The following is a 19,846-nucleotide window of genomic DNA, read 5'->3' as shown; positions in this document are numbered from 1 at the left end:
CGCGACAACAATGAAGGGGGTTTCTGCATATCTAATGATCCTTCTCCTTTTCCAGATCTCCCTCCTCCCATAATCTCTTCTGACTCACGTGCTGCAGATGCTGTCAGCATGCATGTCTTACTTGCTCCTCTCCCCACTCCACAACTCAACCTGTTTCCCTTTGTCATTGCAGATACCCTAGAACACGTGGCAGCACCAGAAGAGGGGGATACTGAAGCCACACAATCACTCAATCTGACACTTGCTTCCACCAGCTCAGAGACTGACACTGGGCGTCCTTTAGAGGCTAGGTTAGAGGAGGGATCTGCACGTGATGAGACACCGAGCACGTGCGCAGGAACCGGGGTGGGAGGAGTGGATACCACAGGTGCCAGCTTGCTGGAGGGCGAGGTCGCTCACTAGTTCTGCTGCAGAGGAGTCAGATGAGGACTTCGATGGGCCAGGTTACAGAAGACAGCTGATGGACATTCACAACCAAATGCTTGGGGCACTGGAAAGCCTGCCAGAAAGCCTGCGCAGAGTCCAGCTCCAACTTGCCACAGGGCTTTGCGCAGAGCTTGGAGCCCATCCTTTCCAACATGGAATGGTGATCACCTCCATCAGCGCACCTGTGGCAGTGTTTGATGACTGATGTCACAGCTTCCATTGCAGCACAAACATCTGCTATCCAAGGTCTGACTGAATTTGGAATTCTGGAATGGGGCTTCCAGGGCGTCACAGCACTCCAGCAATCCATTCTCCAGCTGATCACCATTGCTGAGGTGCCACCCTGGGAGAGTGGCAGTGGCACCATGGCAATTGGACCTGCTGTCCTCTCTCAGGATGACAGCCTTCCTGCTTCTACCCTTGCCACTCCACCAGTGCCCCTGTTGCTGCCTATCTGCCAGCCTGGCCAGACTGCTGCAGCCCATGCTGAGATGGTGGAGTCTGAAGCCGGGCCCTTCCGGCCCAGAGCTGCTCGAGGTCATCCTCCAAGGCCATCTGCACGCTTCCCCATTCAAGGCCAGCAGCCTCGCTCCAGCCACTGGGGAAGCACCTCGCAGGAGCACTAGGATAGGTAAAGGCACATGAACAAAAGGCACTAAGGGAATGCACAAGGTGAATAGACCTGTTTCGATGCATAATTTCATTTATTCATTGATAAATGAGACTTTGATTTTGCATTTGGTGGTGGTTTTTATTTATGCAATGAGCTGAGAGGGAAACCAATGTGTAATCACATGGAGGGCGATTTGATTGTCTTGTGGGACTGGAAAGGTGGGGAGTGTAGGACTGTTGGTGAGTTGGAGGATGTAGTTCACGTTATTGATAGCGGATCAGGGGAGCACGCAGAGCCCATGCAGACAAAGTGTGTGGTTCCAGTTGCATCCTTGCGTCTTCCTCCACTTCCTCTTCCAGCTCCTCCTCCTTAGCCTCTTCCTCCTCCACCTCTGGCTCAGGGTCTTCTCCAATCATTGGTGACAAAGGCTGGTCCTTCATGATGCCGAGGTTGTGCTGCATGCAGCATACCACCACTAATCTGCCCGCCCATTCAAGGGAGTACTGCAGGGCTCCTCCAGACCGGTCCAGGCAGCGGAAGCGTTGTTTGAGGAGGCCTATGGTGTGCTCCACGATGTGTGTGACAGCATGGCTCGTTATAGGCCTGCTGTGCACATAAAGCGTGGGTTCCTGACCAGTGTCATGAGCCACGGCGTGAAGGGATATCCCTTGTCACCCAGTAGCCAGCTTTTGACTTGCTGAGTCGGACGACAGATAGCTGGCACGTTTGACTGCCACATGACTAAGGCGTTGTGATTGCTCCTGGGGTAGCAGGCATCAGCCTCCATGATTTGATGTCTGTGGTCGCCCAGCAGCTGCACGTTGGAGTGTAAGCCCTTTCGGTTGACTAAGGCGGCTGAGTTGATATGCGGGGAACACAAGGCAATATGCGAGCAGTCAATGGCACCCTGCACCATGGGGAAGCCAGCAATGCGAGTGAACCCCCGTGCTTGCTCATTCTGCTCCTCTCATGGAGAGGGAAGGTGATGAACCTGTTCCTCATCTGGTACAGTGTGAGTGTGACTGTGACCTCCCTTATGCAGCAGTGCACTGCATACTGCAAGATGTTGCACATGTCACCAGGAGAGGCCTGAAATGCACCTGAGCCGTAGAAATTCAGCGCCACGTTGACCTTCTCAGCCACAGGCAATGCTGTTCTTGCCCTGTTCTGAGGCTGCCAGTTGACAGATCTCAGTCAGGGCTTCCTTGGTGAACATCTGGCATTGGATGCAATCCTCCTCGGTCATGTTGAGGTAAGAGAATTGGGTAAGGCCTCCTGCTCAGTGCTCTGTTCCTCCTCGCAGCTTGACCTGCTATGTGTGGCGCCTCTGCATGCTCCCAGTCGTGCTCAATGCCCAGCAGGAGCCCTAGCAGACCGCCCATGGTTGCCAGGAATTTTGTTCAACCACGGTTGTAATTTTCCGAGCCGTAAGTAGTCTAGGATCTCAGTAAGAATAGGGAGCTTCAAAAAATATTTCCTACTCCACCAGCAGCCAGAAGCAATAATCCAGCAACTAACCTGCAACACCTGCATGGCCCCTTTAAATACCGCTTGTTGGTGGGGGGGGTGTCCTTCAGGCACTGTAAGACACGTTCAGATGGTCAGAGTTAAGACTGTGCGTTGAGTTGAGCGTTAAGGTCCAAAATGGTATCTATCACTTTAAATCAGCATTACACACTGCACACATTTTCTCCCTACTTTACATGCTTCCAGCATTCGGTATTTGCGCATGCGCTAACTCCAATACCAAGATGGTGTCTGGCGCACATCACTAGAAACGTGCATGCGCATCCAAGACGCCATCTTAGACGTCAGAGAGGCCGTGTAGCACCGAAACAACGAGCGCTACACGGCTCAATTTAGCGCCCTAAGTTCCATATTTAATGGCCTATTGTCAAGTATCCATTTTATACCTCAAGTGGAATATAAAATGCAACTAAAACTATATAATTAGTAATATTAGCCTGAACTTTGGTAAATGTACAGGGCATCTTAAAAAATTTGTGCATTATTTATGTGTACCAACTTTCACCTTTGTGCAGAAAATACGCTTCACCGTTTTGAAATTCCTATCAGTGGGACCTAAAAGAAGGAATTCTCGGCAACCCAAGTAGCCTTAGACAATTTCAATTACTTAGAGGAGATGCAATTTACTAGAATGATACCAGGGATGAGGGACTTCAGTTATGTGGAGAGACTGGAGAAGCTGGGATTGTTCTTCTTAGAGCAGAGAAGGTTAAGGGGAGATTTAATAGAGGTTTCTGCCAGTCCTCTGGCAATATTCCTTTTTTCTAATGAATTTTTATATATATGTAATAGAGCATCTGCTATCTCTTCCCTAAATTTAATAGCACGGAAGCAATCCATCCTCTAAGTTTGGTTTGTTTAAGCAGCCCACTTGATTGGCACCCCATCCACAACCCTAAACATTCACTCCCTTCACCACCGGCGCACTGTGGCTGCAGTGTGTACCATCCACAGGATGCACTGCAGCAACTCGCCAAGGCTTCTTCGACAGCACCTCCCAAACCCGTGACCTCTACCACCTAGAAGGACAAGAGCAGCAGGCACATGGGAACAACACCACCTGCACGTTCCCCTCCAAGTCACACACCATCCCGACTTGGAAATATATCGCCGTTCCTTCATCGTCGCTGGGTCAAAATCCTGGAACTCCCTTCCTAACAGAAGTGTGGGAGAACCGTCACCACACGGACTGCAGCGGTTCAAGAAGGCGGCTCACCACCACCTTCTGAAGGGCAATTAGGGATGGGCAATAAATGCCGAACTTGCCAGTGACGCCCACATCCCATGAACGAATTTTAAAAAAAACTATCTTCCCCGCCCCCCCCCCACCTTTCTATCTTTAATGTCTTTATATCTTTTTTGATCTCTTATTCTGATGTCATGTCCACCATGTTTAACTCCCTGGTAAATACTGAGGCAGAGTAATTATTTAATATTTCTGCCATCTCGCTATGAATACCTGAGTTTATCATATGTATCCCTTAGTGGCCCAATCCCTATCCTGATTTTTATTTGTGTGTCTGTAGAATATTGTACTATTTCTTTTTATATTCCTTGATAATTTAATTTCCTAACTTCTCTTTGCTTTCCTAATTTTGTTTTACTTCTTTCCTAACCTTTTCATATTCCCTTTTGTCATCCTCTCCTTTGTTGTCTATGTACTTTGTGTATGCCTTTTTCTTTAGTTTCAGTTTTGCTCTTATTTCTTTACTCATCCATGGTGTGTCATTACTGGCTACTTGCTTTTTAGTGGAATATATTTCTCCTGGACTCTATTGATCACAGTTTTAAATGTTTCCCACTACTGTTCTATTTCTTTGTTTATCAGTAAATTTTCCATTCTCATCCCCTGAAAATCAGCTTTTTTCCAATTTATTATTTTGGTCTTTGTCTTACTTGTGTCCTTCTCAATCTTTACTTTAAATCTTATTATGTTGTGATCACTATTGCCTAGATGTTCCCCTACGCTTACTGCTCTTATCTGTTCTGGCTCATTTCCCATTACTAGATCCAGCAGAGCTTCCTTTCTTGGGCTTTTTACACACTGGGTAAGAAAGGAGTCCTGCACACATTGTAAGAACTCAATTCCCTGTACCCCTTTACCTACCTCTTCTTGCCAGTTTATTTGGGAATATTTAAAATCTCCAATGATTATTATTCTATGTCCTTTATTCAATTCACATATTTGCTTAAATATTTCTTCCTCCATCTCCTTTACACTATTAGGTGGTCTGTAGTATACCCCAATTAACATGATCGATCCTGACTTATCTTTTATTTCAATCCATACGGATTCTGTTTCTATCCTTTTGTTAGTTATGTCCCTTTTTTCTACTGCCATTGTTATCTCTAATTAGTACTAATGCACCCCCTTCTTCCTTCCCTATCCTTTCTGATTATGTTATAACCTGCAATATTTAGTTGCCAGTCCTGTTCTTTATGTAGCCATGTTTCAGTCATTCCTACTGCATCTGGTTCTTCGCTACAGTTTATTGCCTGCAGTTCGCCCTGTTTTATTTTGGATGCTGTACAGGCAGTTTAATTTGTTTTTAATAGTTGTTCCGTTTACTTTAACAGTCCTTTTTATACTTCTATTTTGTAACTGTATTTGTTCCTTGACCATTTGTCATCTTTATTCCTTACCCTGGTCTGACCTTTACACTCATCTCCTGTATCTTTTATGTTTTAGGCTTTTGTTATTGCTATCAGAGCCCTCCCCCCGTCTTGCTAGTTTAAAATCTTGTCTACTGTCCTATTTATCCTTTCCACTAGCACTCTGGTCCTACTCCAGTTCAGGTGGAGCTCATTCCAGCTCCTTCCTGTCCCAGTACTGGTGTCAATGTCCCATGAAATGGAACCTCTCCTTCCCACACCACTCTTTCAGCCACGCATTCACCTTTCTGATCTGCTTATCATTATGCCAATTAGCAGGTGGTTCGGGTAGTAATCCTGAGATTACCACTTGTGAGGTCCTGCTTTTTAATTTAATTCCTAGCTTCTGATATCTCCTTAGCAGGATCTCTTTCTTGTTCTTCCTTATGTCATTGGTGCCAACATGGACCATGACAACTAGATCCTCCCCCTCCCTTTCCAAGTTCACTTCCAGTTGCTCCGAGATGTCCTCTACCCTTGTACAAGGTAGGCGACACATCCTCCTGGACTCTGTCTCAACCGCAGAGGACGCTATCTATCCTATGAGGTGCTCCCGTCAGCCTCTGCAAAGCTGGTAGATGGCTGCAGTTGTTCATGTGGGAACCCTTTTAGATGCTCGTGGCCGGTGACTTTTGGGTGCTCGAGTATGTGAGGGCTTGACTGCTGCCGGGGCAGTCTGGCTGAGCTGCCTTTCTGGTACCGTGGTTGGTATTGGTTGAGGGGGTGACGTGGGAGCAGACAGTTGCCATCCTGAGAGGCTCCTGCTGTGCCACTGCCACTCCCTTGCAGCTGGGGCTCATCACTTTCACAGATCTGTGGGAGAGCAGACTGCAGAAGATGAATGATGCCTTGAAAGCCCCTATCAATTTGTTCCATCAATCTTTCCAAGGTGGACGTCTGTCTCTGCAAGATGTACGTCTGCCTCTCTAAGGCAGGATGTGGAGATGCCGGTGATGGACTGGGGTTGACAATTGTAAACAATTTTACAACACCAAGTTATAGTCCAACAAATTTATTTTAAATTCCACAAGCTTTCGGAGGCTTCCTCCTTCCTCAGGTGAACGGTGTGGAAATGAAATTTTCGAATTCTTCGCATTTGAAAATCACAGAACAATGCCTGGTGATTACTGCCCGTTGCCAAGGCAATCACAGTGAGCAGACAGAAAGGTGTCACCTAAAAGGCCACCGAATATACAAACCCCCAAAAAAAAGAGAGAAGGAAGACAGTCAATGACCCGTTATATTAAAAACAGATAACATTTGTTCGCTGGTGGGGTTACGTGTAGTGTGACATGAACCCAAGATCCCGGTTGAAGCCGTCCTCATGGGTGCGGAGCTTGGCCATCAATTTCTGCTTGACGATTTTGCGTTGTCATGTGTCTCGAAGGCCGCCTTGGAGTATGCTTACCCGAAGGTCGGTGGCTGAATGTCCATGACTGCTGAAGTGTTCCCTGACAGGGAGAGAACCCTCCTGTTTGGCGATTGTTGCGCGGTGTCCGTTCATCCGTTGTCGCAGCGTCTGCATGGTCTCACCAATGTACCATGCTCTGGGGCATCCTTTCCTGCAACGTATGAGGTAGACAACGTTGGCCGAGTCACAGGAGTATGAACCGTGCACGTGGGTGGTGTCCTCTCGTGTGATGGTGGTATCTGTCGATGATCTGGCATGTCTTGCAGAGATTACTGTGGCAGGGTTGTGTGGTGTCGTGGACGCTGTTCTCCGGAAAGCTGGGTAATTTGCTGCGAACGATGGTTTGTTTGAGGTTGGGTGGCTGTTTAAAGGCGAGTAGTGGAGGTGTGGGGATGGCCATAGCGAGGTGTTCGTCATCATTGATGACATGTTGAAGGCTGCGGAGAACATGGCGTAGTTTCTCCGGGGAAGTACTGGACGACGAAGGGTACTCTGTTGGTTGCATCCCATGTTAGTCTTCTGAGGAGGTCTATGCGATTTTTCGCTGTGGCCCGTCGGAACTGTCGATCGATGAGTCGAGCATCATATCCCGTTCTTACTAGGGCGTTTCAGTTTCTTACTTGGACACACGAATCTCCATCAAAGACGGGCACCTCAGCACCTCACTCTACCGCAAGCCCACGGACAACCTCACGATGCTTCACTTTTCCAGCTTCCACCCTAACCACGTCAAAGAGGCCATCCCCTATGGACAGGCCCTGCGAATACACAGGGTCTGCTCAGACGAGGAGGAACGCGATGGACACCTACAGACGCTGAAAGACTCCCAACGGGCAGTAATCACCAGGCATTGTTCTGTGATTTTCAAATGTGAAGGATTCAAAAATTTAATTTCCACACCGTTCACCTGAGGAAGGAGGAAGCCTCCGAAAGCTTGTGGAATTTAAAATAAATTTGTTGGACTATAACTTGGTGTTGTAAAATTGTTTACAATTCTCTAAGGCAGAGCACAGGTTTGAAGCAAGAGCCTGTATGGCAGCCGTTAGAGCTTCCACCAAATCTGCAAAGGCTGATGACATTGACTTCCTATGTGAGGGCCCAGCTGCAGCGTCTCTGAAGGTGGCCACACTCTAAGATAGACTGCAGAGTGCTGATTCTGATGCCATGTGCCATGATACCACACCGGCTGGAAGCGGATTCCTCCATATTTTCAGCGACTGTGCTGAAACTCCTTGGCAGGCCTTCCAATAACTGGTATAACTGCTTGTGTGAGGCAAACCATTTTCTTTTCATGACTGGGCCCTTGAAATCCTCATCTCTGTCTTGCTCAGAAGAGCTAGAAGCGGATCTCACCCTCCTGCAAACTATCTCCAGTGCCTCCAGCTGCATACTTGTGCTGGGATGATTCACCATGTACAGACCCCTCTGCCTCACTATCTAACCCACATGGAGTGCCAATGTCTAAGATGGTGCTTGAGAGGCGTTGGAGCGTGTGACAGTGCACCTTCAGGATAATTGTCCTGCTCCAAGGTGTCTTCAGCAGGTGCTGAAAAGGACCTAGAGGAAAGAGAAAAGGGTTACGAGTTAGGATGACACTGAGAGGCTGAACATTGGCAGGTGATAGTCTTCAGAATGTAGCTTGAAGTTGTGACGCTTGCTGAATATTTGCCAGTAACTGTCAGTTATCACTGCCCTTAACTTCTTTGCCACTTATGCCTTCTAATATTTACAAGTAATATGCAGACACCCTGCAGAGATAAGATGCCAGCCTTGCCTTCCTTAATGCTCATGGCTAATCTCCAGGGCTTAATTGGGGGAGAGCTATGATGTTGGGTACTCCTCCCCCAGTCTTGGCCTTCTGCCTCACATTATATGCTGCTTTGTCCTCCAGAGAGAGGGGAGAGTTAGTGAGTGGCTGTTGAAAAGGTAAGTGGATATATATAGTGCATGTGCCAAGATATGGAGAAGAAGCAAGATGAAATGCATACGGGAAGGTGATGAATGTAAAACCAAGTGTGTGGACTATGAAATGAGGAAGGAGTGCTGGGAGGAATTGGTGGTTGTGTAAGTGCTAGGATGTGAGAAGAGAATGCTGTTAGTATGTGGTGTGAAGAGACCAAAGGAAGATGAGTGTTCTTGTGATTATATGTTGAAGAATGTGATGGAAGGGAGGGAATTGTTGATAGTGGTTGGAGAGGGAGCGAAGGGAGTGTTGTCAACTGTTGTGATGAAGAGCTGTACTCTCCCTTGCTGCTCTGAGGTCATGAAACCAGTTTTTACATTGAACCCAGGACTTTGGGGTGATGCTGCTTGCTGCTTGGCACTGACCCTGTCAGCCACATCTGTCCATGCCTGGGGATACTCCTGAAGGTGCTGGGGGACTGTACCCCTCTCCTTGCCCTGATATCCTTCACGAGGACCTCAAAAAGGCATCAGAAAACCTGGGGGCAGCCACCCAATTCATTAGTTCTACCAGAATTGTGTCTACATTGTTGGAACAAAATCTGAAAGTAGCGAATGCAGTCTCTCTTTAAGAGGTGCATTCTCCCTTTAAATCGGCTTTGAGGCCCACCAGATATTGTGCGGAGATAGTGGGTGGGCTACCTGTTTGTGATGGGATTGGGTGGGCATCTAGTCACTCATATTAAAATGAGGCCTGAAAGTTAAAATCGCATAGTCTTCACATTGGCGATGTCACTGTGGCTTCCAGCACGCGCCATATTCGCGCCCCGATTTTAAAATCGGGGCTTAAGTTCTTTCCCCTACCTCCCTTAAAAAAAATCAAACCGTGTTGTTAAAATCGCTTTAATCCTCAATCCCACTTCTCAACTGATATTGATCCAGCTCCATTTTAAAGGTGTCAATTGACCCCAAACCAATTACTTTCCATGGTAGTCTATTCCACATGTCCACTATCCTTTGGTGGGGAAACATTGTTTAATCTTTAAACTTGCCTGAGGCTTGTGAATTTTTCTTCTATTTTTTGGTCTTACTGCTAAAGTTAAATAGTTATTTCAATTTTATCTGTACCTTCATTAGTTTAAAGACCTGATTACATCTCCTAAGTTTTCTTCAGCAAAAGTAAGTTTAGTTACTTTGAACTTGCTTCATAATTTAGTTAAATTAAAGGGATGAGGGTGTGCAGTATGTTGGAAGGTTATAGTGAAGTCAGATATTTGAAAGCTTGTAAGAGAGCATCACAAAGAGTGGGTAAGGTATTATGGAGTCTGGTTACCTCTCCTAATCTCTCCTGCTTAATTTTGGCATCCATTTTTTCCCCCTGTACCTCTGAAGCACCTTGGGACAGTTCCCTTTGTTAAAGTTGCTTTATAAATGCAAGTTATTACTGTTGTATAGCAGAGAACGAGGTTCAGATTTAAAGTTTGCAGCAGAGATTATATCACTTTGAGATCTTGTTCCATTTCCAAATTGTGAAAGGACATGATTTTTAACCTTATGTATTTTACGACAGGTGTTCCAGGTGCTGGAGTTCCAGGTGCCAGTGTGCCAGGTGTATATCCAGGTATGTGCAGATATTGCCTTGGTATGTATGTGTTCAGTAGTTGAAGCCATCGGTACTTTTCCTGTGACTTATTGGGCACTGGTAATCTTGTAGGTTGGGTGGTCTTGGATATCTTACTTTTACCTTTTATTTTCATTGGGAATACCGAAGGTTCTTAGTTTCAGTTGTTTCAAAGTGCTGCTTTTGCAGGAGCAAAATTCATTTTCTTAGGAGATTGGTGTATTAAATGTTTACAGGATTGTTTACTGCTTGCTGTACAAGGAACTCATTCAGACCTTACTGTTACTAATATTTATGTAACCCATGCTTCCTTACTTCAAAAAAGGCTACATAATGAAAGTGTGAGTGTTTATTTCAATTGGCAACATTTGAAATTACAGTTTTTCCCTTGTTTACAAGTTTGTTCACTTTCTGAGCTGCAGTCACATTTATGGCTCATCACACATCAATTTCATGTACATATCAATGTTGAATACTAGCAAAATCTAAATAATGGCTTCAAGAAGCTGACAAAACAAAATAGCCCTGAATATAGTTCTGACATACAGTTAATCTGAAATTCAAGTAGGCCACTGGTTTGCCGTAACCGAAGATACAGTTGTACTCAACATGCCTTCACTTGTATACAGTGATTCTAGCAAAAATGCAGGGAGCTTCTCTCATTTATTGGCAGAAATTGAGGGTTATTGTGATAGTGAAACCTGTACAACCTGACCCCTGCAAAAAACGGACACTCATTAACAGTCCCAAATAATTTATATTGTAAAATATACAAGCTGCACCTTGAAACAAAGAACACTCTCAAATTATGTAGTACAGATAGCCTACAATGCACCAAGTCCATTTGCATCTTGAAACACTGGACTCGCAGGTAAGTGCGAGGCAGCAACGGGTGAAAGAAACGGCTTTTGTGTAATGGAGATCTCTTTACCCATTATCCACAAAGAGCAGTTTCTCTGCCAATCTCTGAGCTTGAATGTTTGCATGGCTCTATCCCAGGGATAGAACTGTTTCTCTGCCGCTATGGATGCTGAGTAAAAAAAAATTCCCCATTCCACAAAAGCTGGGAACTGCACTGGAAATATAGGTTTGCTAGATGTCCTGCACAATTTAACTGCAGGACGTCTTTTAAATTTTCTCAAAAGGTTTTCCTGCGCGACAGCGAGCCAGATTGACCGGTTGGCTGCCTGTTGGGCGGGAAAGCAGCCGGAGAACAGGTGCTAGGTAAGGTTGACATCGCGGTGGGGGGTGGGAAAAAGAGAGTGGTCATCGTGGGGGGAGGGTTGGAGACATGGGGTGGGATGGATCATGGTGGGTGGGAGGCTGTGGATAGATTGGGGGGAGGGCCGGAGACATCATTGGGGGTGAATAGATCGGGAGGAGGGGCGGGATAGATCACAGTGGGAGGTGTGGGTTGGAGACATTGGGGAGGGGTCGAACATCAGTTGGGGGCGGCGTGGATAGATCGGTGGGGGGGGTTGGAAACACTGGGGGGTCGGACATCGCAGGGTGGGTGGGAAGCCCTGAAATTGCTGTTGGGGGTTGGGGGGGGGGGCCTGAAATCACGGGATGGGGGAGGCTGCCCTGAAAGCCAAGGGCTCAAGTATTGGGGGGGAGAGGAAGAATGGGAGCTCAGAGGAGGAGGAGGAGGAGGAGGAGGAGGAGGAGGAGGAGGGGGGGGGGTGGTGGTGGGAGGGGGAGGGAGGGGGGGGAGAGCGAGAGTGCGAGAGAGAGCGGAGGGAGCGGGAGCTCTGAGCGGGGGGGGGGGGGGAAGAGCGATGGAGAGAATGGTTCCCCCTTTTCTCCACCCTTGATTTCCCCTCTTTGCCTGCTTATGGGTGGCCTCCTGGTTCTTGGAACTTCTCACACAACAGGGATCTCCCAGGATCAGGACAACCCCACCTCAATGGAAAAGGATCCTGGGAAGGCAACGAACTGGGAAACCTGAAAAAAGAAAATGAACTGAAATCCCATCCTGCTGGCAGGGCTCCAGAATTAGGCACGATCTCGGGTGAGGGTGAAAAAAGAGGGAACGCTGCAGGAGATACAGCCAATCCTGGGATATTTGGATAACCGTACATACAATGACCATTTTGAAAATAAGGACACCTGCAAATAAAAGACACCTGATGCAAGTCACTTTTTGAAATTATAAAAAATGAAGAAGTACATTTCTGTGAAATATTTCATGTTGCCTTTCCAGGTGCAAGGAATCTTGGGCTTGGTGTGCTTCCTGGTATACCAACTGGAACTGGTTTGAAAGCTAAACCAGGTAATATCATTTTGATGTATTTATTTATATTGATATTCTGTATTGGTGTAATATTTTGGTGTATTATAAGATTGATTGTCGTATCTCTTAATGCGATACATCAATCAACACAAAGCGACACAAACATACCCGACACCATTTGAACTAGGTTACACTGTCCAAGGGTGCATTTACACTACACCTGTAATGTTAGTGTGAATTGTGTTTTTTTTCATACCAGTTTTTTAGTTATAGTTTAAATGCAACACGAACCCAGAGTCGGGGCCCAATCTGACACGAGTGAAGCAGAGTGAGACGCTTTGGAGGAGGGAGTTTCACTCCACATCACATCTTGCCCGTTTTCAGCCTTAGCACCTTGTGTACACTGCACAAGTTTAGGGGAGCTGAAACTGCTTCATACAAATGATAAACATAAACAGCTGGAATATTCACAGGGTTTCTCCCGATCATTGGTGGAAGAGGGACAGAAATTCCTGAGAAACAGTGTAAAAAGCCATTTACATCAATTCTGCAGGGTTTCTAGCGGGAGATTGGTAAAACTCCATGGCAATTCTAAACCACAGTGTAGCTGCTAAGAATCAATGATGTTTATTAGCTGAAACAATTGGTAATTAGCTGCATTGTGGATCCTGACGGAAGGTTGCATAGTGAACAGCTTGTGTAGTGGACAATAAGCACAAATTACTTTCAAAGGATGCCTGTTGGCCGTCCTTTGTTCACTAGACATTTAGGGTGTGACATATACAATGATTCCTCATTGCGTTTTGTAATTTGTCACTGTGGTTGTTATTCCAGGTGTTGGTGGTCGGTATGGATATCCAGCAGGTAAAGACAGGCTATTCTAATCTATTCCAAATCTAACATTAACGCTTGCAAATTGTGGTATGACTAAAAACTGACTAAAAACACACCCTATATACTGGTGAATGGAATACTGGACCAGATTATTTCCTGGAGTTAGTGGCTCGAATCCTGGATCATTGCTAGACCATAGCATTAGTGACTACAATGCCAAGTTGATCCAACTCCTTGGAATTAGTGGCGAGATTTCTGGATCAGTGCTTTTTCGTGGAGTTAGTAAATGGAATCCTGAATCATTGGACCAGCGTTATGCTAATTAATTAGTTTGATTTTAGCTAGTGGCTCATTTGGTCGCACTGTCGACTGTTTGTCAGAGGTTGTGGTTCAAGCCACACTGTGGGATTTGAACTCTATTATGTAGGGTGACACTTCAGTTCAGTCAAGTACTGAGGGAGTGCCAAATCATGGGAGGTGCCAGCTTTTGGATGAGATGTTAAGATGAGGCCCAAATGTCCTTTTAGGGAAGGAAACCTGCCGTCCTTACCCAGTCTGGCCTATATGTGACTCCAGACCCACAGCAATGTGGTTGATTCTTAATTGCCCTCTGAAATGGCCCACCAAGCCACTCAGTTGTAAAATCTCCCTTAACAAAAAAAGTCACTAAGAATAAAACCGGACGGACCACCCAGCATCGGACCACTAGGCACCGGACACAACAAAGGCAAACCAAGCCCAATCAACCCTGCAAAGTCCTCCTCACTAACATCTGGGGACTTGTGCCAAAATTGGGAGAGCTGTCCCACAGACTCGTCAAGCAACAGCCTGACATAGCCATACTCACAGAATCATACCTTTCAGCCAACGTCCCAGACTCTTCCATCACCATGCGTGGGTATGCCCTGTCCCACCGGCAGGACAGACCGACCAGAGGTGGCGGTACAGTCATATACAGTCAGGAGGGAGTGGCTCTCGGAGTCCTCAACATTGACTCCGGACCCCATGAAATCTCATGGCATCAGGTCAAACATGGGCAAGGAAACCTCCTGCTGATTACCACCTACCGCCCTCCCTCAACTGATGAATCAGTCCTCCTCCATGTTGAACACCACTTGGAGGAAACACTGAGGGTAGCAAGGGCACAGAATGTACTCTGGGTGGGGGACTTCAATGTCCATCACCAAGAGTGGCTCGGCAGCACCACTACTGACCGAGCTGGCCAAGTCCTGAAGGACATAGCTGCCAGACTGGGCCTGTGGTAAGTGGTGGGTGAACCAACATGAGGGAAAAACTTACTTGACCTCGTCCTCACCAATCTAATGCATCTGTCCATGACCATATTGGTAGCAGTGACCACCGCACAGTCCTTGTGGAGACCAAGTCCCGTCTTCGCACTGAGGACACCATCCAACGTGTTGTGTGGCACTACCACCATGCTAAATGGGATAGATTCAGAACAGATCTAGCAGCTCAAAATTGGGCATCCATGAGGCACTGTGGGCAATCAGCAACAGCAGAATTGTATTCCAGCACAATCTGCAACCTCATGGCCTGGCATATTCCTCACTCTACCATTACCAACAAGCCAGGGGATCAACCCTGGTTCAATGAAGAGTGTAGAAGAGCATGCCAGGAGCAGCACTGGGCAAACCAAAAAATGAGGTGCCAACCTGGTGAAGCTACAACTCAGGACTACATGCATGCTAAACAGCAGAAGCAACATGCTATAGACAGAGCGAAGCGATTCCACAACCAACGGATCAGATCAAAGCTCTGCAGTCCTGCCACATCCAGTCATGAATGATGGTGGACAATTAAACAACTAACTGGAGGAGGAGGCTCTGCAAACATCCCCATTCTCAATGATGGCGGAGCCCAGCACGTGAGTGCCAAAGACAAGGCTGAAGCGTTTGCAACCATCTTCAGCCAGAAGTGCCGAGAGAAAGATCCATCTCTGCCTCCTCCCGATATCCCCACCATCACAGAAGCCAGTCTTCAGCCAATTCGATTCACTCCACGTGATAGCAAGAAACGGCTGAGTGCACTGGATACAGCAAAGGCTATGGGCCCCGACAACATCCCGGCTGTAGTGCTGAAGACTTGTGCTCCAGAACTAGCTACGCCTCTAGCCAAGCTGTTCCAGTGCAGCTACAACACTGGCATCTACCAGACAATGTGGAAAATTGCCCAGGTATGTCCTGTCCACAAAAAGCAGGACAAATCCAATACGGCCAATTACGGCCCGATCAGTCTACTCTCAATCATCAGCAAAGTGATGGAAGGTGTCGTCGACAGTGCTATCAAGCTGCACTTACTCACCAATAACCTGCTCACCGATGCTCAGTTTGGGTTCCGCCAGGACCACTCTGCTTCAGACCTCATCACAGCCTTGGTCCAAACATGGACAAATGAGCTGAATTCCAGAGGTGAGGTGAGAGTGACTGCCCTTGACTTCAAGGCAGCATTTGACCGAGTGTGGCACCGAGGAGCCAGAGTAAAATTGAAGTCAATGGGAATCAGGGGGAAAACTCTCCAGTGGCTGGAGTCATACCTAGCACAAAGGAAGATGGTAGTGGTTGTTGGAGGCCAATCATCTCAGCCCAAGGGCATTGCTGCAGGAGTTCCTCAGGGCAGTGTCCTAGGCCCAACCATCTTCAGCTGTTTCATCAATGACCTTCCCTCCATCATAAAGTCAGAAATGGGGATGTTTGCTGATGATTGCACAGTGTTCAGTTCCATTCGCAACCCTTCAAATAATGAAGCAGTCCGAGCCCGCATGCAGCAAGACCTGGACGACATCCAGGCTTGGGCTGATAAGTGGCAAGTAACATTTGCGCCAGACAAGTGCCAGGCAATGACCATCTCCAACAAGAGAATCTAACCACCTCCCCTTGACATTCAACGGCATTACCATCACCGAATCCCCCACCATCAACATCATGGGGGTCACCATTCACCAGAAACTTAACTGGACCAGCCATATAAATACTGTGGCTACAAGAGCAGGTCAGAGGCTGGGTATTCTGCGGCGAGTGACTCACCTCCTGACTCCCCAAAGCCTTTCCACCACCTACAAGGCACAAGTCAGGAATGTGATGGAATACTCTCTACTTGCTTGGATGAGTGCAGCTCCAACAACACTCAAGAAGCTCGACACCATCCAGGACAAAGCAGCCCGCTTGATTGGCACCCCATCCACCACCCTAAACATTCACTCCCTTCACCACCGGCGCACTGTAGCTGCAGTGTACCATCTACAGGATGCACAGCAGCAACTTGCCAAGGCTTCTTCGACAGCACCTCCCAAACCCGCAACCTCTACCACCTAGAAGGACAAGATCAGCAGGTACATGGATAAACACCACCTGCACATTCCCCTCCAAGTGTCACACCATCCCAACTTGGAAATATATTGCCGTTCCTTCATCGTTGCTGGGTCAAAATCCTGGAACTCCCTTCCTAACAGCACTGTGGGAGAACCTTCAACACACGGACTGCAGCGGTTCAAGAAGGCGGCTCACCACCACCTTCTCGAGGGCAATTATGGGTAGACAATAAATCCTGGCCTCACCAGCGACGCCCACATCCCATGAACGAATAAAAAAAAAAATGCCTGTTCATTTTAAAGAGTAGAGAGTTCGTCCAGTGTCCTGGCCAACATTCCACCCTCAAATAACACCACCAAAAACAGATTAACTGATCTTGTATCATTTGTTTCTTGGACCTTACTGTATGCCAATTAGTTGCAGCATTTGCCTACAAAAAACAGTGATTACACTTCAGAAGTAATTTATTAGCTGTGACATGCTTTGTGACATTCTGAAGACATGAAAGGCAATATATTAAAAACAAGTTCGTTCTTTCTAATTATTGCATTTTATGACTTTTCATATTTGCAGAATAGACACAAAATATGAACCAAGCTCAATGAGATGAATCCTTTCACTAAAACGTGAAGCTCCTGTTTCTTGAAATGTGATCTGTTACCTTAGTTGGGTGTGATAAGCTACTTTGATTCAGTTACTGTCAGCGTGGAATAAATTAGACAGATTCATGTGCTTATCTCCACACCTCCAGCTCCACTTTTAGGACCCTCCTTAAAACCCATCTCTTTGATCAAGTTTTTGTCACCCCTCTGAATATCTCCTCCTCTTGCTCGGCAGCTATTATTTTGATTGCATCTCTGAAGTGCATTGGGATGTTTTTCTATGTTAAAGGCACTAAATAAATTCAAACTATTGTTAACTGATAATTACTATTATAATCTTTATTATCAAAGAATGAGTACCGCCCAATTTAGAACCACTAATTTCAGTACTGTACTCTCATTCACACTCCTCTGTCACAGTTCTCTATGCATTTTGCCTGTTGAAACATCATGTCCCATTTGTGTCAGCAATTATTCTGTAGAGAGTTAACTCTTTATTTAAATGACGACAGCTTTATTCTAATATTTCTGACAGTTTGTGTTTTTGATTTCATAATTCAAATGATTACTATCTCTCAAATTGCGAGTAAAAAGCAGATAAATCTAACTTTGCTTCCATCATCTCTACAATAGTATATGGTGACATTAATTGCTCCATTCAGGCTTTGTGCAATAAAAACATGGTGCAGTAATTATGCAGATACTATCTGAATTAGAACAACGTAATTTTTTCTGCTCTCATTAATTTATGAGTCAGTTCAGTGTTCCATTAGAACCTTAGATTTATTAATGCAAACTAAACCAGCTTTACAACTAATGACCCGGTCGGTCTTTAATGTTTATGATTTATTTTTTGCTAACGGTAACAAAATCAAAGTGGCTTACGAAGCCCCATTTTCAGGAAACAAGAACATCATATTTTAGTGAAAGAACTCATCAAAAGGAAAAGAGGAAATGTATTGAATCAAAAAATGTTTCACTTGCGGCAAATGATCAGCAGAATACTTAACCTAAGAAAATAACTCAAATCTTAAAAACAGCAGGGATCAGAGTATTACAATAAATGATTTAATGACCTCAAGAGTGGCAAGGGGGAAGATGACCTGGAATGAATTTGCATTTATATAGCACCTTTCATGCGCTCAGGATGTCCCAAAGTGATTCAAATAGCAATTAATTACTTTTGAGGTGTAGTCATTTACGTAGGCAAATGCATAAAGTTTTGAGAAACAAGGGTAAGGGCTATTGCACAGAAAATAATTAGTGACTGCATTAAAAAAGTGGCCACATTGTTTCATCTGACGAATGAGGAAGCAAGCACATCCACCAAGTCTTCAGGGTCTGGTAATTGATTTTATCAACATAAAGCAAACCTGTCCTGTGTACCATCTACAGGATGCACTGCAGCAACTCGCCAAGGCTTCTTCGACAGCACCTCCCAAACCCGTGACCTCTACCACCTATAAGGACAAGGGCAGCAGGCACATGGGAACAACACCACCTGCACGTTCCCCTCCAAGTCTCACACCATCTCGACTTGGAAATATATCACCGTTCCTTCATCGTCACTGGGTCAAAATCCTGGAACTCCCTACTTAACACCACTGTGGGAGAACCTTCACCGCATGGACTGCTGCGGTTCAAGAAGGCAGCTCTCCACCAGCTTTTCAAGGGCAATTAGGGATGGGCAATATATGCTGGCATTGCCAGCGACGCCCACATCCCATGAACAAATTTTTTAAAAAGTTCTTTGATGTTTTACCAAATGGTAATGTCAACATGCAGTTCAGGATACTGCAGAGTGGCATGGATATTTTGTATTGGTGCATGAGGCAGGTCTCTTCACTACGTTCTGATAAATGGCAGAGGTTGTTGAAGAGCCAGTGCCTTTCAGCATGATTAATGTATCCCTCAGTATTCAGTGGCAGACTCTTTGACTTGAATGGTGCAACCCAGAGTTTACCCAGTTGAGGAACCTGCCACAGTTTTGAAGTCCTGTCATTCCTTAACATTGTGGACCTTGGATCCTATGTCTTTCAGAGGTTATGATGTAATTTTGTGTCATGGAGTAGCTTTAAGGAGACACAACAGATTGCTCTTAATATTGGACCCTGGACTACACATGGACTTCAGATGTTTTTGCTATTAGTGATGTAGAAGAAAGAGTGCTACCAATTAATTTATTTGAAGCACAGCAAACAATTATGGACACAGAATTTTATAATTGAGATTTACTAGATTTTGCGAAGTGATATTACAGAAGGTTGTGTGATAATTTCTGACTGGAAAAACAACAAATAGAAAACATTATTATCCATTACCAGACTCTGTAGCAGACAGTGCTGATGTGATGCTTTCTTGGTCTAAACACCTCATCTCCTGGGTAAACATCAGCTTCTCAAACTTTGATAGATATTCTTTAGTCGCTCTTTGCAATTGATTTTTTATATTGCTCTTGCAAACTTTTTAGGGTTATTAGTTCTTTATTTACAGCCCTGTAAAGTTCTGGGAATTAAGGCACTTTATTAGCTTTTTTAAAAAAATGATGATGGCTATGTCTGTCTTCAGCTGTTTTATTGTAGGATATTCCAGAGAATGTATCCTGCACTGTTCTGATTTGTGGTACTAATAAAATCAGTTCTTATGCAATGAAACAGTCACCTATGTCACCATTTTCCACTTTCTTTCATTAGCCA

General features: G+C 45.7%; 1 protein-coding gene across 13 annotated transcripts in view; it reads left to right on the top strand.

The window, feature by feature from the left end:
* The window catches only part of LOC137344858 (elastin-like), a 306,346-nt gene that overhangs the window by 62,886 nt on the left and 223,614 nt on the right, over positions 1-19,846 (top strand). For all 13 annotated transcript variants that reach the window (XM_068008078.1, XM_068008072.1, XM_068008082.1 and 10 more), the window contains exons 5-7: positions 10,102-10,152; positions 12,356-12,424; positions 13,220-13,249. In XM_068008078.1, coding sequence (XP_067864179.1) covers positions 10,102-10,152; positions 12,356-12,424; positions 13,220-13,249 — 150 coding nt within the window. The remainder of the gene's footprint in view (positions 1-10,101; positions 10,153-12,355; positions 12,425-13,219; positions 13,250-19,846) is intronic.

This window comes from Heptranchias perlo, chromosome 28 (assembly GCF_035084215.1).
Source record: "Heptranchias perlo isolate sHepPer1 chromosome 28, sHepPer1.hap1, whole genome shotgun sequence".
Classification (NCBI taxonomy): domain Eukaryota; kingdom Metazoa; phylum Chordata; class Chondrichthyes; order Hexanchiformes; family Hexanchidae; genus Heptranchias; species Heptranchias perlo.
The sequence above is the reverse complement of the archived record's forward strand: the minus strand, read 5'-3'. Positions and strand labels throughout refer to the sequence as shown.